We start from the raw sequence: 18,641 nt of genomic DNA on the forward strand, positions 1-18,641 counted from the left end.
CCCTCCCTCCCCCTCTTTCTGCTACGAACTGGGTGGGCTACCGCCGCCGCCGCCGCCCTAAGCCAGGTGCCGAGGCGAGGTTGGTCTCTTCGCCGGCCACGAGCACCCACTAGGTATTCCCACCTCTTCGCTTCCCTTTCTGCTGTGCGAAACCAAGCACCCAAACCCTAACTGAAAGCTATTTGGCCATTTGATGCCTACTAACCTCGATTTTTTTGCAAAAATTATCGGGTGTACATGTGTACATCCATGTCCCTTTACTGGGTCCGCCCCTGGTGGGCAGGCAATGCGTCGACGAACAACCATTTCTTCAGTCCTGCAATGTTGTTTCTACTGTATCAATTAGACTTTCGACGGGGGAAATGGTAGCACTAGCATGTTGGCTTCAAACTAATGTGTTTTCTCCGTACGTGTGAAAAAATAAGAAAAAAACATGGACCTGCAGTAATACCAATTTTTGCTCTGTACGTGTGGATTAATGCTGCATTAGTAGTAGCCAAACATTTACGAGTTTGACTGGCTAGCATATAAAAACTATTACCGAACTTGCACCATTGTACGTATAATTTACAGCTACTATGTCATGTTATGAACTTGCTAATGGGAATCCTATCATTATTCTTTAGAATTATGCTGTCCTGGGTATAGACACAGTCACTTCACGAAGGCAGCCATTTAATCAAAATGCACTACTGCCGATCTGCAGTTTAGGCCAATATTTCTAGGTTGCTTTTATATTTGGTATTGAAGTTGATCAAATGGGAATATGATTTAATTGGTCTAGGTAACTTGTATTTGTGTTTCAGTATTTTAAATCCAGCAGTAAACAGGGTCCTGTTTCATTCAACCCTAAAGTGAAACCTGCAGTTGTTTTTATTTCTGTTGTCAAAATACCCTTTTACTGTTTTTTATTGTTTTGGTACTTGCACAAATCTGCATTCTTGTTTTGCTTATTCCTTTTTTTTGTTTTTGTATTTTAATTTGTTTTGCAGTAAAATAGTTAATGTATGCAAAGGTGGAACCAGATGTATTTCTGTAGAAGTAAATGATATAATACTGGATGATTAGATATGAATAAGGATGGAATATTGTCTGATGATAAGATGGCAAGGATGGAATCTTTTCAACCAAATGGACAGCTAGTAGATATAATAATCATTGACTCTCAAAGTGATGAAAATAAAATTGGTGTGGAAACTAGCATAAGAGACAGTTCCTTGAAGGAGCATAAGGAGCCTCCATGCACAACAATGGACAATAATGCGAATGAAGAAACATCCATTACTGATGATGATTCAGAGGCCGATTCATATGAATTCTCTCTCCGAGAATCAGATAATGAACAAGCTTCAGCATCCGAGGAAGGCACTGAGGTGTGTGAATCCTATAAACTATTTCGATATCTATCATTGTCTACTTAAGTTTTGTGAAGTTCTGTTGGTATTAGTAAATCATATATTTTCATTGAAGGGAACAATATTATTATGTACCATAAGCACCCATAGAGAAAGTATGATAACTTGGTGTGGAATTTTGGGAACTCTTATTGATGGTCATCTTTATTTATTTTATCGTTGATTGACATGCTGTTCTATATCATTGATGCTACATCCATTCCAAATTATATGTCGTTTTGGCTTTTCTAGATACATAGTTTTTGTTCTGTATCTAAACATACCATATATCTAGGTGCCTAGCAAAATCTATGTGTACCTAGAAAAGCCAAAACGATCTATAATTTGGGATGGAGTACCTTTTTGTGTTATTTACACTTAAATATTAACTACATTGTAGTTTCTTCATAGAAGTTTAAAATCTTTATGGGCAGAAATTTAGCAGTTTCTATTTAAAATTAAAATAGTATTTGACAAATCTTTTTTTTTTTGAAATTTGATTGTCTAACAGGTACCTCTGACTGAGGAAGAAGTTGAAGAATTGGTTGCTGAATTCCTCGAAGTCGAGAGCAAAGTAACCTATATAATCTTTTCTGTTTTATGCACACCTTTTTTTCGCCGTTTGACTGATCGTGTTTCTGGCGACTTTTAGGCAGCTCAAGCGCAAGAGTCACTTGAAAAGGAGTCACTGGACAAAATTGAAACTGAAGTAAGATTGGAGTTATCTGAGAGGCTTCAAGGAGATGAGGTTTTTGAACATGTTCATATTTATTTCGTATTTTGTAAATTGTAATCCTCAATTGTTTCTCTCTCTGTGCACTGATATATTGCTTTAATTATTTAAATAGTTAGAATCAGCTGTGTCAACTGAGATGGATCAATTCCAGATGCAATGGGAAAATGAACTTGATGATCTAGAGATCCGCAGTTCTATTCTGTTGGTAATGTTTTCCCTTGTAAAGTATATTTTTTTGTGTTCATGTTACATTTACTAACTTACATTTGCACGTGTTGTCTCAGATAGATTTCCTAAATTCCTGTGCTATATAAATGCATATGAAGATTTAGTGCTGAACCAAATCAACCTGTCTTTCTTTCTTTTGTATAATTCTGTTGGGGGACTTGGCTTTGCTAAGCACAAAGAAAATGGTCTCATTAAATTTCTCTGTACTGGTTCTGTGTTAGACTTTAAGGCTGGTTATGTTAAACTAATACATATTGTTTACTCCCATGTTGCTTGGTATGTGCTTTTATCTATTTCTGTCATAGGAAAAGAATATTTTGAGAAGCCCCATGTTACTCATCAGGCTGAAGACAAATTTGCATGGCTGAAGATAAATTTGCATTTTTTATATGATGCTGTGCTTTTATCTATTTCTGTCATAGGAAAAGAATATTTTGAGAAGCCCCATGTTACTCATCAGGCTGAAGACAAATTTGCATGGCTGAAGATAAATTTGCATTTTTTATATGATGCAGGAACAACTTGATGCTGCTGGAATTGAACTTCCCAGACTCTATAAGTCAATTGAAAGTCAAGTTCCAAATGTTTGTGAAACTGAAGCATGGAAGAGCAGGACACATTGGGCTGGTTCTCAAGTGCCTGAAGAAGCTAACCGATCCATTAAAAATGCTGATGAATACCTCCAGTCTTGCAGACCTGTACGGAGGTAATTGGGGCTACAATTTTGCTGTTTCTGTGTATATTGTATGAGACTCAGCTTTGTCTTCTTCAATCAGAAAACACGGGAGGTTGCTGGAGGAAGGTGCTAGTGGCTTTCTTGCTGGAAAAGTTCCTGTTGGGGATGATGATTCTGTTAAGTGTCATGAGAAAAGTTGGAGCTCTTTCAATGAACTTATTAAATCTAAGGAGAATGCTGAGAATACATTTGGTAGCAGTAACTGGGCATCAGTTTATCTTGCAAGCACCCCCCAGGAAGCAGCCGCATTAGGTCTCCAGTTTCCTGGAGTTGACGAGGTGCCACTTCAACCCATTACTTTCTCATATTTTGTGTTGCAATCATTAGACTATTTATTAGTCTCATTCATGGATTTCTTGAAATCTTATCCTACCCTCTTCTCTTAATTTTAGAAACATGTTTTTAATTTATTTTATCTGATAATTTGAAGAATAACAGAGGGGAAAACCCACCCCACCCTGTGTTGAAGTGTTGTTTTCATGCTATGTTCGGACAAAGGTATTGGACAAGACTAGGACAATGCGCAATAACTTTATTTTTATAATGAGACTGTCTATTGTATTGTCAACTCTCATGTGCACAATGCCTATGTGTTGACCATGGTTAAATTGACCAGTTTTAGTATTTCATCTTGCATCTTTTAAAAGAATGTCACCAAGATGTTCGTGCAGTCCTGCTTTTCATCTCTTCACAATGGTATGCACAGCAAGTGTAGTTTGTTCTAGTTAAAAATAATATCACTGCAAGATAGAACGTGATGAATTTGGAAGTAATTGCTATTTAGTGCTGTACCGTGTACTGTGTTTGGAGCTGTATTATTTTTTTTTTAGATTTTTGAGAAAGAGAAGTACTTGTCAATAGTCACTACTCACTACCGTGGAACTTGAAGTGTTTTGTTGTCTACATTCTTTATCTATATTAAACAGATAAATAGAGAATGTTTTTCAGTTAGTACATCTTTATTCATGTTATACTCTTAGATAACTAGCGTGGTATGAATTTTTTGAATCTGCTGGCCACCCATGATTCTTCCTTCTAAATCTTTGCTACCATTGTTACGATTCTGTAGGTAGAGGAGATATCAGAAGTTGATGGTGTTTTTGATGATATAAAAGGTGTAGATGAAGTAGAGCTTTCTGAGGAACAGAGAAGGAAATACAGAAAGGTCAGCTGAGACTACTTTTTTAGCTCTGTTAATTAGTTAAAACTGCAAACATGCCACTGGTTTTGGTCTTGTGGTCCTATGCTTAATTGCAGCACATGCACCTTTTGTTTCTGCTTTAGAGCTTGGGTATGCCTTATATCTACCTTTACTTCTCACATTATTGTTTATTCCCACTTCCCAGTATATGAATGTCTAGGTATCATGTGGTAGTCTAATAGTTTCTTCTTTGTTTCATACCTCGTTTTTGTACTGTTGGCAGCCATGTCTAAGGTTTTTGCCACATTGCAGCGGCATCTGCATATTATTTATAGACCCAATCTGAATCCTCTATGAGGCATCAGTGAATAGTGTAGAAAGGAGACGCAAAATTCGTTAACCCAGTACTTGTACATCTGTCTATTCAAACCATCAATGACAAGCTATCTTGTTTGGACTCCTTGACCCTCAAAATCAGAGCAAGTAGCCCCTTCTCCTTAAACCACCCTGGTTTTAGATGATGCAACATTCTAGGAGGCACAGATGTGGTTAATTTGAACTCTAGGAAACGGAAAAATAGCTATAGAAAATAATATGCCCCTAGTGTCTTTTGTGGGAAGGAACTGTAATCAAGCATGAAGCATCTCCTTGAGCTCTTCATCTTCTCCTTAGCCTTACTGCCAACTCTTTACCAATTCACTGAGTGAGAGACCATGTGCCCATTGTGGGAGGAGGTAAGCAAATTTTGTCAGTCAAACAAGCCTTAGTGCCTGCATATAGGAAGGTGCTGCTCATGGATGTGCTGGTCTGTCTTTGCTTTACTAAGGCCTGAGCCTGATCAACTGGGTCTGTGGGTCATCCTCTATTCAAACCCAGTACCTAAGCTTTCATCTCTGAGAACTTGCTTGAAGATCTTAGCTTGGGAGCAGCATGGAGATGTTGAGGTTTTATGTAGTTCCAATTGAACCAGACAAAAGGTAATCTATAAAAGCACTAACCAAATACTGTTTGATCATGTGACTCCATTGACAGCCATGATGTTAGTTTGGACTTTATTCTTCCCCTTTCTCTCTTAGTGGACAGGCTGTAGATAGTTATCATGTCTTACTGGTTGCACTGGCAAATTTGGGTGATACTGCTGTTAGTGGTAACACCACTGCAACCCAAGTAGCCCAACTGTAGAATGAGAATCTACTATCACTGCTTCTGTTTAGCTGCTGGGTTCCTACTTCCTAGTAGCAAAAGATAAGGTTTTCTTGATAGGGAGTTCCTTCGTGCACTTCCTTAGTTAATGGGAAACTAAATTATACCATTAATGTAGGTTACGGAAGAGGATGATGCAAAAATAATGAAGTGCCTGCAGCGTCGTTCGAAAGGAAAAAGGATGAGAGGCTGGTGTAAGGTAATTACTTAAAAGTTAAATGGTTTCAAGCTCTGTTTTGTGTTAACTAAATTTGTTATAAATATGCATTGTAGATTGGTCTGTGATTTATTGGGTGAATTTCTTTCGTTTAATCCAGCCTTTCCTGTTTTCAGGAGAACATTGGTTTGGTCTCATCATGTGATGAGAAACCTCTACCAGAAAATGGTGTCTTAGGTGCTAAAAGTGACCTTCCTTCATCTAAAAAACTCAAAACTGATGAAAACAAAGTTTCTATTGAGACATTGAAGCATACATTTGAAGATGATGAGAACGAGAAGAGATTGAAAACTGTGATAATAGAAAGTGATGATGATATGCAGATAGATAACAAACGAGCTTTACAAAAGGATGGTGAAGGTAGTTCAGCAGAAGTCGAAAAAGTGGTTGATATCATTGATCTTGATCTTTTCCCTTCACAAAGCCCTAAGCTCCCTACTAAAAGTTTGCCTAAAACTTTCAAATGTACTATTTGCTCTGAAATGTTGAATGCCTCTGATGTGCATCGCCACCCTGTCTTGGATGTTGTTGTTTGTGGATCATGCAGATTTCTTGTGATAGAGAAGAATCGTCTTGAGGTGAATGCTTACCTCCTTTAGTATAGTAGATACTTTTGAACTTTATACAGAATTAGGTCTGACTATTGATGTCATCAACTAGGCATTAATGATTTCTTAGAGACGCTGTTTACATTTGGGCAGGATCCTGTATCTGGTGGTTATTGCACTTGGTGTGCACAAAGTGAACTGCTTCAAAGTTGTAGTTCTTGTAAGCTTCTTTTCTGTACAAATTGCCTGTCAAAGAATTTAGGTGAAGAATGCTTATCAGAAGCTAAAGCCACTGGTTGGCAGTGTTGCTGCTGCATACCCAGTCAACTGGAACTTTTAATTTCTGAATGTGACAAGGCCCTCAGTGGTGTGGAATCTTCTGATTCAGAGAGTAGCAACACAGAGCTTTCTGGACCAGAGAATAATGGTCCTGTTAGGTATGATCTTTTCCCCTATTTCATTTAGCATGCCAAAGCTCAGCTCCTGGTCATTCCTTCAACATGTTATCAGCAAGCGAAGAATGAAGAAGAGTATTAGAAGAATTATGGATGATACAGAACTTGCTGAGGAAACAAAGCGTAAAATTGCAATGGAGAAGGTTTGTGATCTTTCAGCCTTGTATCTTTATTTGATGTATAGTCTTGTTTGAAGCTGTTTTATCTAGGCTGTAACATTATTTTGTAGGCAAGGCAAGACCATTTGAAGTCCATGCAAGAGCAATCTGCCACCAAGTTAAGGAGCGAGAATGTTGGAACTCCCTTTGAAGTTCCAGTGGAAATCTGTTTACAGGATGCTGGTGATGGACTTATAGTCAACCTTGCCAGGGAGGAGGATGAGGAACTTGTTAGGATTCCAAGCAGCATGTCTTCTAAACTGAAACCTCATCAGGTCTGCCTTGTCAAGATTTCCTCTCTTATTCATCTCCATAATTAATCCTCAATACATGATGACTTAATGAGGGGATTTAACTGTTTGCAAGTGCTATGCTGTTACTCTTGCACCAGCAATTAATACCAGTACAGGGAACCCATATCTGAGTCTGACTGGATTTTATGATATCGCAGGTAGAAGGAATAAGGTTTATATGGGAAAATGTTATTCAATCTGTTAAAAAGGTCAAATCCGGGGATAAAGGTCTTGGGTGCATTTTGGCGCATAACATGGGCCTTGGGAAAACCTTTCAGGTCTGTGTTGGCTTATAGTTTGGATATACATTTTCTTCGAGTTATTCATTCGTTGTATGCTGCAACTATTGTTCCCATGGCAATCAATTATGTGCTGGAACTAGACCGTGCATGTCAATCAACTTCAACTTCTGTACTTGTATTCTCATATTTGTGATGAAGTTATTGTTGGGTTGACATTTAATTTTCATACTTATGCAGTTATCATGTTCCATTACATTGCATGTCAATCAACTTCAATTTTTGTACTTGTATTCTCATATTTGTGATGAAGTTATTGTTAGGTTGACATTTAGTTTTCATATACTTGTGCAGTTGTCATGATCCATTACATGACATAATGGGAGTTACGTTCTTATCTTTGTTCTTTTGCACCTTGCAGGTTATTACATTCCTCTATACTATTATGAGACATGCTCAATTGGGATTGCGCACAGCACTTGTTGTCACCCCTGTCAATGTTCTTCATAACTGGAGGAAAGAGTTTAGCAAGTGGCGTCCAGCAGAGCTGAAACCTCTTCGTGTTTTTATGTTGGAAGATGTTGCAAGGTGCAGATAAATTTCTTGTTTTGTTGCATTATTGTTAATTTGTTATCATGCAGCTAGTTTTTTCCTCACCTAATAGATGCGACATAGAGCCTTTATGTGCCAATATATTTTGTATATGACTACAAGATGTTCACTCTGGATGCGAAAAGTAGGGTAGATTCCTTGTGAATGTTTGCACATATATTCAAAATCCATCTTTATACAAGTGTATGCTGAATACTTGAACTAATTGGAGATGGTGTGGTCTGCTAGATGAAACTTTAAGTACTAGCCTATTACTTTTACTTTTTCCATGTATTTTCCTTAAGAAGCCAAATTTTAAAGAATTTCCTGCACCTTCCCCAAGACAACATATGTAGTACATATGTTTATGAATGACAGTTAGGAAAGAAGATTAAACACTGCAAGCCCTAAACAACACATATTGTCAAAGCAGCTACGGTTGGATCGGGGTGGGGGGTTGCAACTCAGCTACAAACATTCTATGAAAGCTGCTTCAATCCTGTAATTGGACGTAGGCATCCTGCTGTAGTCTTACCTGACAAAATGACTTATATTCTAGCTATTTCAAATTTCTGGATTAGGCCCATGTGTTTTAACACTTATTGGTACATTGAGAACTTAATCTTGGAACTTCATATATTATAAATTGTACACATAATGCATGTATTTGGTTCCTTTGATGTATGAATTCAATAGTGGCATTCCCACTAGGTCATTCTGATAGATTTTCTCGAATTTGGGGTCAACACTACTCAAAGATGAAAGCTTCCTAAGTTTGCTTAAATATCCTTTTACTCTATTGCCTTTTTTCTTATACTTTCTTCAAGTAGTTTTTAGTGTGATCCTCTATCAATCTCACTAGATCAAATGTTTCTACAAATATTCGCTTGATTATGGGACAAGCCTTACTTTCACCTCATTGGTTTATTGGCCTTCTCTATGTTGCATTATTTAGGGATGTTTTCTCATTGCATTGCACGATTGAATTATTTACTTATGGTGTGTTTGTGTTTTTCCCCCTTTGGTTACATGGGAGTACCGTTTCCCTATAGTAAATCTTTACCTACTAGGACTAGGATGGAATGGTCCATCTGACCTTTTTTTTTGCAGGGTGAAAAGGCCAGATTTACTAACCAAATGGCGAGTGAAGGGTGGAGTGCTTCTCATTGGTTATTCATCATTTAGGAACTTATCCCTTGGAAAGCATGTGAAGGACAAAAATTCTGCAAACGAAATTGCTTATGCTTTGCAGGTGACGTACCATGTCCCTGCTATTGGTACTGTTTCAAGTTCTTATAGTAAACTCGTTAGATTCCTTCTTGTGGCAATGTACTGAGGTTTCAAAAATATTCTGTTTTCATGGTAATGTGGGCATGTGGCACACACTATGACATATAGACATATAGTATGCTTTCTCCCAACTTTGTTACATGTTAGCTGTGGGTTTTTGACACAGTTCATTGTATTGCCAGTGTGGGCCAGATATTCTTGTATGTGATGAAGCACATATGATAAAGAATAGGAGGGCCGACATTACGCAGGCTCTGAAACAAGTAAGAACACAGAGAAGAATTGCTTTAACTGGATCTCCGTTGCAGAATAATTTGATGGAATATTATTGTGTAAGGAGCCGTGCGTCCCTACTGTTTTGTTTGCTTAATCATCCAGTTACTGAAATTACCTTGATGTTTAATACTAGTAGTTTGCCAACGTATTTTTTTTAATCTTGTGAGCAGATGGTTGATTTTGTCAGGGAAGGTTTTCTTGGGAGTACTCATGAATTCCGAAACAGGTAGGTGAACTCTGCCATACACGCACCGTAGTTTTATTTAAAGTTGAAATAATGAATTCTGCTTTATCAGGTTCCAGAACCCCATTGAAAATGGGCAACACATGAATTCAACATCAGATGATGTCAAGATCATGAACCAACGATCACACATCTTGTTTGAACAACTGAAAGGTTTTGTCCAGCGGAAGAGCATGAATGTTGTGAAGAATGATCTACCACCAAAGAAGGTTTTTGTTATTACTGTAAAGCTATCTGAGCTACAGAGGAAGCTATACAAAAGGTTCTTAGATGTTCATGGTTTCTCAAGTAGTGGTTATTCAGAAAAATCTCACAGTTCCTTCTTTGCCAAGTACCAAACATTAGCCCAGGTATGTTGACCTTGCATCTTTGTGCTGTTTCTTAGATAAAAACTAGGTGGAATTGCTGTCTACTTCCTCCATGTCAAATCATAGGTCAATTTAGCTTTTGTCCTAAGTCAAACGTCTCTAACTTTGACCAAGTCTTATAGAATAACGAGCCAACATGTAAAACATTAAATTAGTTTCATTAGTCTTTATGAAATGTCTTGATAGTGCATGTATTTGAACTTTTCATTGTTAATATAATTTTCTAAAAACCTAGTCAAATTTAAAGAAGTTTGACATGGACAAAGCTAGAGTGACCTATGATTTGGAATGGAGGGGCGAGGGAGTAATACTGTTGAAGTGTAGGTATGGAATCATCCGGGGCTCCTCCAGATGGCTAAAGAACAGAGAGGAAATTTGCGTCGTGAAGACGCTGTTGAGAATTTTATGATGGATGACAGTTCAAGCGATGATAATGTTGAAAATTACTTGCCTAATGGAGGTAATTTATTATATCCCACTGTCGATAACACTCATCAGGGTTTGGCAAACCTGCACAGTGCACTTTGTGTTATTATCTGAAGTTCCTATGATATATACACTTTATCATTTCTACAGAGAAGCAGAAGGATAGAGCTGATCAGCAGTCCAAGAAAAGCAACATTGTGAATGAGGTTCTTAACCTTACCCACCATGAATTTTCTGTCGAATACGCAGGAGAGATGCATATTTTTTTTTCTTGAACACACAGGAGAGCTGCGTATCATTGTATTAGTAGAAGAAAAGGAGTCGTACATAGACCCAAACACACCCACACCCACACCTCCGCACCTTCCCTATTTTCTAAGACGTAATCACCTGTTTCTGAGTGTACAGCGACCGAGCGGGCTAAAACTAAAAGCCCCAGTGAGCAAGGATAGACCCTTTGCTCCTGCCATACACCACCAATGAGCTTAATCCCTAGCTGGACTCAGGGTCGTGGCAATGCTTGGTGCAGCCCCATTGAAGACACAGTCATTCCGGTGTTTCCAAATGCTCCAGGCGCCAAGGATAATGATATAGTTTAGGCCTTTTCTTGCATCCCCAGCAGTAGTTGCTTCCGCTTTTTCCCATCAGTCCTCCCTAGCTGAATCAGTGGGCTGAGGCGTGAGTGAAGAGAGCCCAACGCGCTGCAAGAGAGAAAACCAGAACTGCCTAGCAAAAACGCATCCAATCAGGAGGTGCTGGAAGCTTTCCTGTTCCTGGTCACACAGCAGACATTTGGCCGGGTGGGAAGTCCTCGCCGAGCATGCCTGTCAGCTGTCCAACACCAGTTATGAGCAACCAGCCACATGAAAAAAACGACATTTGGGAGGGGCCATGACTTCCATGTTCTCTCATGCGGTCTGAAATAAATGGCGCCCTGAAAGAACGCATCATATGCAGACTTTGCCGTGTATTCTCCTGAAGCCGAAAGTCTCCAAATGTGCTTGCGTTAAGAAGAAAATGTAGAGAATGCAATGCGGTCAAACACACACCAACACACTCACACATAGTAACTAAGTTCCCATAAATGAAACTTCCATTCTATAGTATTGCATGGGACTGCATGCAAAATTTTCTACATATTGTCTCTAGCTGTGTACTAGGTATCTTTCTGGTTTCTACATATGTTTGATAATGGATGATTAATAATTTAATCCAAACTCAGTCGGCCAATAAATATAGTGTTAAAAAAGGCCCTCTTCCGCGCTCACGTAGGCGCGCCTTTGCGCTAGGTGGAGGGGTACCGCCTTGCCTAGGGGGGGGGGGGGGGGGGGGGGGGTAGGTGGTACCCTAGGCGGCGCCAGCCCGTCGGCGGCGGAAGGCACACAGATCCACCTAAGGCAGGGACGAGTAGGGGCGACATGGATGTTGGGCGGCGGTGGAGGAGGAAGGGAGCGGCGGTGGGCGCATGCGTGTGCGGGTGGCGATTAGAGTAGAGAGAGTAGACGCCTAGAAAAACGCCTTGGGAACGCCTAGGCGTGCCTAGGCTCTAGGCGGAGGGTCACCGCCTACCAACGCCTTTTGTAACCTTGGATACCTATGCTAATGGGTGGAATACTTTGCATGACAAACTAAACATTTGGTTCTGTTACCCTTTTGTGTCTCTTTCATATTTATTGTAGGAAAGTAACTGGTGGGAGGAACTTTTAGATGAGAATACTTATATGGAAGCAGATTACAGTGGCAAAATGACCTTGCTCCTTGATATCCTGTCAAAAAGTTCTGAATTAGGCGACAAAGTATTAGTTTTTAGCCAGAGTTTGACCACTCTGGATTTAGTGGAGTTTTATCTGGCAAAACTGCAAATCAATGGAAAAGAAGGCAAACATTGGAAGCGAGGGAAGGATTGGTACAGGTATGCTTCCACACTTAACAGTTTCCCTTCGTTCACAAAAACTTTGCAGCTACTGGTGTGGTAGTTCCACAAGTATCTGTATTCTTTTGTTTTCTTGTACTTCGTATCTACATGCTCATGAGATAAACTGTCCATAACCTACTGCCTCAACAAGATCCTGGACCTATTGCTTTGTATGCATGTGTTTCCACGGCCTTCCCATAGTATGATGTCTATTCCTGTAAACTGAAAAACTAGGCTGGGCTGTGAGCCTGCAAATTGGTATTTCTTCCCAATTCATTTGGGAATGAAGCCATTGTGAAACCTGAGAACATCTGCATTTTGGTAGTTCCTGGATGCTGGTATCACTTTAGTGCCATCTGCTATGTTTTGCTCTGGAGTGTTTGGAATTATTGATCTACCATCGTGAATAATGGAAAAAATATGAATGGCTGCAAAGGGTGCTTCAAGTAGGAACTAGGAAATCTGCAATCGTAATATCACATCATACTCCACAACAAAAGACACCAATCTTTCTATCTCAACTCTTCTTGGATATTCAGGTGTGCTGGTCAGTGAGTAACCTTTTATGACTCCAGACTTCATCATGTTCCTTTTTTTTTACTAAGGCAAATTGTCATGTCTCTGTTTGGAAGACTCAGTAGTGCTAGCTTGACAATATAATCTTTATGAATCATGATCATTTCGCAAAACAAAAAGGCTTGGATAGCAATATAGCACCATTGCTGCATCTATTTCTGCAGTGGCTATTGTTTTTCTTGGCATAGTATTTTTACCAGAGTTGTTTATCATCATTATGACTGATTTTGCAAATTATTATATATTCGTATCATGCTGAACAGGCTTGATGGGAGCACTCCATCTTCTGAACGGCAGAATCTTGTGGAGATGTTTAATGACCCTGGAAACACAAGAGTGAAATGCACGTTGATATCAACTCGTGCTGGATCCCTGGGTATCAACCTTCATGCTGCAAATCGCGTGGTTCTTCTGGATGGATCATGGAATCCAACACATGATCTGCAAGCCATTTATCGGGTTTGGAGGCAAGAACTTGTCACCTGGGCTGCTCATTAATTGCACTTGAATATTGCTATTTATTCATTTTTTGTGTGTGGGGATGTTCTTTCCAGGTATGGCCAGACCAAACCTGTATATGCCTACCGCCTAATGGCACATCGAACAATGGAAGAGAAAATATATAAACGCCAGGTAATTTTGCATTTTTCTTCTTCTGGTTTTGAGTTCTCAGTTTTAGTTATCCAAGTCATTCTCTTGTACCTGGTAGATAAAGCTCCATCCTTGTTTGAAATCAATTCATTGAGTATTAATAGGTGACAAAAGAAGGCCTTGCAGCAAGGGTGGTGGATAGACAGCAAGTTTCAAGAACCATCTCCAAAGAAGAGATGCTGCATCTTTTTGAATTTGGCGAAGAGGAATTAATGGAACAGAATGAGAATGGTTCTACCATAATTGAGAAGCCATCCACTTCTGAAACTATTAAAACCTCTGAGCCTGTACCTGTCGACAGTCTCATGCTGAGCCTACTCAGTGAGCAAACTCGGTAATTCTCATCCTATTACTTATGAATACTTAGACCCTGTTTGGATGCTGTTGTACTTAAAAACATGGTACTAAGAAACTGTAGTTTTAGAACCTGTAGATATGCAAAGAAAAACTATGGTTTAGAAAAAAGAGGTCTAGAGTGGAGTTTTTGAAACTCGCAATACTATGGATTTTCAAAACCATAAAGTTTGTTGCATCCAAACACATGCTCCAAAACCAAAGTACTCCAAAAATACTATGCATCCAAGGTCCAAACAGGGCCTTACATTGCTAATCCTATAAGGATTTTAATTTATATCTAATCAGACATGTCACACCTGTTTATTTCCTTACTTTATTGCCTGGCAGCCAATATGTCACAACTGTACTAAGTAGCTGCTTGTTGGTTAACGTCTGTTTGGAATTTACAGGTGGATTTCAGGTTACCATGAACATGAAGCTCTCCTCCAAGAAAATGTAGAGGAAAAGCTTACAAAGGAGGAGCAGGATATGGCTTTGTCAGAGTGGGAGTCATTGAGCAAAGCTGCACCTGATCCCGAGAGAAAATCAAACATGAGCGCAGTTCCAACGTATCCTAATCTTGTGCGGCCACTTAAGCCTGCTTCAAGAAGCCGGCAACTGCAGCAACCTAAGGTTAACTCAAATAATCAAAAGAAGTGCAACAACTTAACCCACTTGCTGACTCTAAGAAGTAATGGCACGAAAGCAGGGTGCACGACAACCTGTAAGGAGTGTGGCCAGGAGATTAGTTGGGAGACTCTAAACAGAGATGGTAGGTCGAGATGATGCCTGTCTGTGGCATTGACAGATTTTTTTGGTTCTTTTTGTAAATGCTGACGTCCAGGTAGTAGTATACATTGCGTATACGAGAGTATTAGAGTAGAAAGTAGAAATGACAATGAAATTGGCCCTTGTGGTCCACATGGTAGAACGCATGAGATGCAATTGAACCAATCACATTGTAATGGAATATAGTCGTGGCAAGATGTTCGTTATCCACTTATTGTCATTTTTCTTTTCCTTACTACTTGTGTCCAGCGCCATTTTGAGCCTGGTGTTTGCGGAATTTGCGAATTGGAAGGCATAACTTTTATATTGCTTCTGGATTAAGGTCCCTTTGGAAAACAGGAATCGTGAAGGAATTTCACAGTTCATTTTTACAAGGAAAAAGGCAGGAAACGAGAAATAATCCCGCAATCCAAAGGGGGCCTTAGAGTATTGAGTGGTCTAGGGACTAAAGTTTATTCTCTATTATATCGGGTATTCGGACGCTAATTAGAAGGACTAAATATAAGCTAATTATAAAACTAATTATACAGACGGAGATTAATTTGTGATACGAATTTATTAAGCTTAATTAATATATCGTTAGCACATATATTACTGTAGCACCATATTGTCAAATCATAAACTAATTAGACTTAATCTGTGTAATTAGTTTCATAATTAATCTATATTTAATACTCCGTGTTAAACATCCGATGTGACGGAAACCTGGAAATCATGGATTCTCTTTTCTGGGCAAGTACGACTTGCTTTGCGTTCTCTGTTTTGTACTTGTCTGCTGTGTGTACCAACTTAACCTGTGGTTTATTAGTAGTTCAATCGATCATCTTGTAATCCTGGATTCTCACTGGTGCAGCTAGTCATGCGCGGGGCCTACTCAGTCGTCCTGTCCGTTTGAGCTTATTCAGAACTACTTTCATGAAACAATGTTTTTCTCTCACAATATTTCAATATAGGCATCAGTATAAGCCAAATTTCAGGATCAGCGAACAGGTGCTATCTGACTATCTGGCCATGGACTGTAGGTCTTCGGTTGATCCTGGTCAGCAGGAGTTGATCATATTCTAATACACGTTTTTATGGATTATAAAGTTGTTAAGAGACAGCTAAAGAAACAACCCGTGACCGAGGTCGTATGTTAAGCTGTTTCAAGATTGTATGAGGCCACTTATATAAGACGGCACCACATTCATTTCTTTCATACTTGTGGCGCAAAGGTTGAGCTACAAGCAAACTAGTTTAAGTAGATCGTACCACATGTTCATTTGTAAGTGGTGTAATTTCCGTTCAGAATTGAGACACTCGCTATTGCACTGCATCTGTATTAACAACCGGGAACAGTGTTTTTCTCTCACACCAAACCAGCCAGCAGTAAATAATTCACGATCGTTTACGGCCTCCCGAACAAGCTGCTAGTTGTTTGATTCAATAATTGAAGGTACAAAAGCAACAAACAAGTCTATAAAAACTAATAGAAGGATGTGGGTATCTCTTCTTATCAAAGCAGGGGACTTTGGCCAGCATTCATGCCATCCACGATAGCAAACTTAATTTGGTCCGTTTGATCTTCGTTTCCACGGCTGAGCCCCGTCCGACGCACTGTGCACCCGTGGCCGCTCCCGTTCGCCTGCCTTCTCGTTCCCCTTCCTACTTCCCGTCCCACTCGCCCGCTGCCTTGTTCGCTTTCCGCGTCTGGGTCGTCCTCGCCCACTCCGTCCTCTCCGCCGTCGCCGTCGTCGACGCCTCCGTGGGACCCGTCCCGTGCTCCTCCGGTTGACTGAGTTTGCTCCCTCTCCTTTTCTCCTCTTTGATTTTGGGTGCCGATTTGGTTTCTGTCGTCCCCGTTTGTTCCGCCTCCTCCTGCCCTTCTCTCTTCCGTGCTTGTGCGATTTTCTGGCCCGGTGTTCGTCATGCCCAGTGCTCCTATGCCCACCCTACGCCCTCCGCGCTTCGTTGCCCTCCTTCTTGGATGCCGTCTTCATCTAGTGTCTACGACTAGGGTTTGGACGCTACAGTGGTTACCCCACCCTGTTCTTGCCGCCTCCGCCCAGGCCGTCTTGGCCGAATCGGCCGGCCCTGCTTCGCGACCGTGTTTCGTGCCTGTGGTGTCCGCCTATTCCTTGCGCCTGCGGTTGACGCCCACCGGTTCGCCCCCCTTTGCCCTGTTCCTGATGCCTACGCCATGGCCCTGGTTGCTCCTGCTTCCTTTACCCTGCTTCCTGCAGCGTTTGTTTTCTTCTCCTCCTGTGCTCTTTTGGTATGGTTGGGGACCTACAATTCGTGCCCGTGTGCTCTCCGCAGAGCTTTTCCCCTTCTCTGTGGTCGATTTCGTGGTTCCTGTTTCACTTGATTTTGTTCTCAGACCTGATTTCCCCTCTGTTGTGTGTACTAATACCTGACTTTGTTTCCAGGTTTCTTGACTGCCGTTGCCTCGCCGCTCTGGATCTACTATGTAGGTGCTTGTTGCAGATGCGCTATGGACGGACCTTAGCTTCCTCTTAATACCGGTAATTTTGTCTGCTTTGTTTCCGGGTTCAAATGCCATGTTTGCTGTGTCCTTACATTTGTGTGCTTATTACGAACAATGTCCTCACGTTTGTGTGGTTCTTACGAAAAATTTAGAGCTTCAGCATCCTTCGTTCCAGTGTACGAAGGCCGTCGGAATGCTTAGATTTTGCTTACATGCTTTCCTGATCCTGTTCGTAGTGTTACCTGCTTGGCCGGTTATTTTCTATGAGCTTAGGGTATGTGTCAACTGGTTGTGGCCCTTATTTTGCTTGTATGTTGTCCGCACAGGTCTCCACGTACATGTGTGCTGTTTTTTTTTTCTGTGGTATCCTTTGATTTCCAGGTTTCTTCATATTAGTTCATGTGTTACAGGTGCATTGTGCGGCTTCCATCCTACTCCTTCGTCCTTGTGCTTGCTCTACCCTTACCAGATATCCAAGCTATGATGATGTGGTGAGGTGCATCCGGTAAATCCGATCATGTTTATATGCCATTGCTGTTTTGCCTATTATGTTGACCATATTTCAATGCCGATGATGCTGAAAATATTTTTTTCCCCTCTGAATAACAGCAAGCATGTAAGAATAGACAGTTATAGTTATCACTTTTTTATGGTCTTCTGATTCTCATTTCAAGTCAGCCATAGCCATATGTTGTGATGAAGACTTGGTCTTTTATGATATTTGTATTCCACCTTTATTCACCCGTATATGGTCCTTTTTGGTTGTCTTAGTGAACTGAGGCACTTTGGCATATGCAATGATGACCTTTTTTTCCCGCCCAACAATCCAATCTTGTTTCGTGCGCTTCACTGCTATCTGCACAAAATAAAGTTGTCGAACCTTTGTGCTCTTGTGCAATTGTAATGTACTATGGTTTGCTCCATCAACCCTTCTTTGTGGTTTCTTGTGATTTGACCTACGTTTACTGTTACTTATTCCCTGTAGTGCATGTGGATTATTTCTTCTTGTTGTGCTGTGCTTCTATATGTGTCTGTGTTGTGTGTCTAATGGAGCTCGTTGTCTATGCCTTATCGTTGTTGCGCTCTACTTGGACACCATTGTTTGTTATTTTTGTCTCTCGAATGCTCACAGCTGATGTGTATCGTTGTATTAGGTACATGATTGTTGGTTATTGTCTTTACAGCCTTTGTACATTATTTCCTTTGTGTCAGGTTGTCCCAGTGCTCCTGATCCGGTCACCTCTTGTTGTTATTAGGTGCAGTACCAGAATTCCATAGGATTTACAGATTGTTCTTTCTTCTGTTCACGTATTGCCTGCACGTACATGTGGTTTCCTTCGGTACCTGGTCTTGTTTTCCTCACC

General features: G+C 40.4%; 1 protein-coding gene across 2 annotated transcripts; it reads left to right on the forward strand.

Moving 5' to 3' along the window:
- Positions 1-15,024, forward strand: LOC136521051 (protein CHROMATIN REMODELING 20-like). 2 transcript variants are annotated; one of them, XM_066514770.1, is made up of 26 exons: positions 1-113; positions 993-1,373; positions 1,906-1,968; positions 2,047-2,142; positions 2,243-2,335; positions 2,874-3,064; positions 3,135-3,372; positions 4,164-4,259; positions 5,557-5,637; positions 5,772-6,233; positions 6,357-6,640; positions 6,714-6,801; positions 6,888-7,091; positions 7,268-7,387; positions 7,770-7,936; positions 9,050-9,191; positions 9,412-9,561; positions 9,676-9,731; positions 9,802-10,099; positions 10,442-10,577; positions 10,694-10,749; positions 12,223-12,455; positions 13,298-13,501; positions 13,589-13,667; positions 13,790-14,019; positions 14,432-15,024. In XM_066514770.1, the coding sequence occupies exons 2-26, from the start codon at positions 1,071-1,073 to the stop codon at positions 14,805-14,807; spliced, it is 4,446 nt and encodes a 1,481-aa protein (XP_066370867.1). In that variant the 5' UTR covers positions 1-113; positions 993-1,070; the 3' UTR covers positions 14,808-15,024. The 2 variants fall into 2 exon arrangements, with proteins under 2 accessions (XP_066370867.1, XP_066370876.1); XM_066514779.1 differs by lacking the exon at positions 9,412-9,561.
- The last annotated feature ends 3,617 nt before the right edge of the window (positions 15,025-18,641 follow it).

The sequence above is a fragment of the Miscanthus floridulus genome, chromosome 2 (genome assembly GCF_019320115.1).
Source record: "Miscanthus floridulus cultivar M001 chromosome 2, ASM1932011v1, whole genome shotgun sequence".
NCBI lineage: Eukaryota > Viridiplantae > Streptophyta > Magnoliopsida > Poales > Poaceae > Miscanthus > Miscanthus floridulus.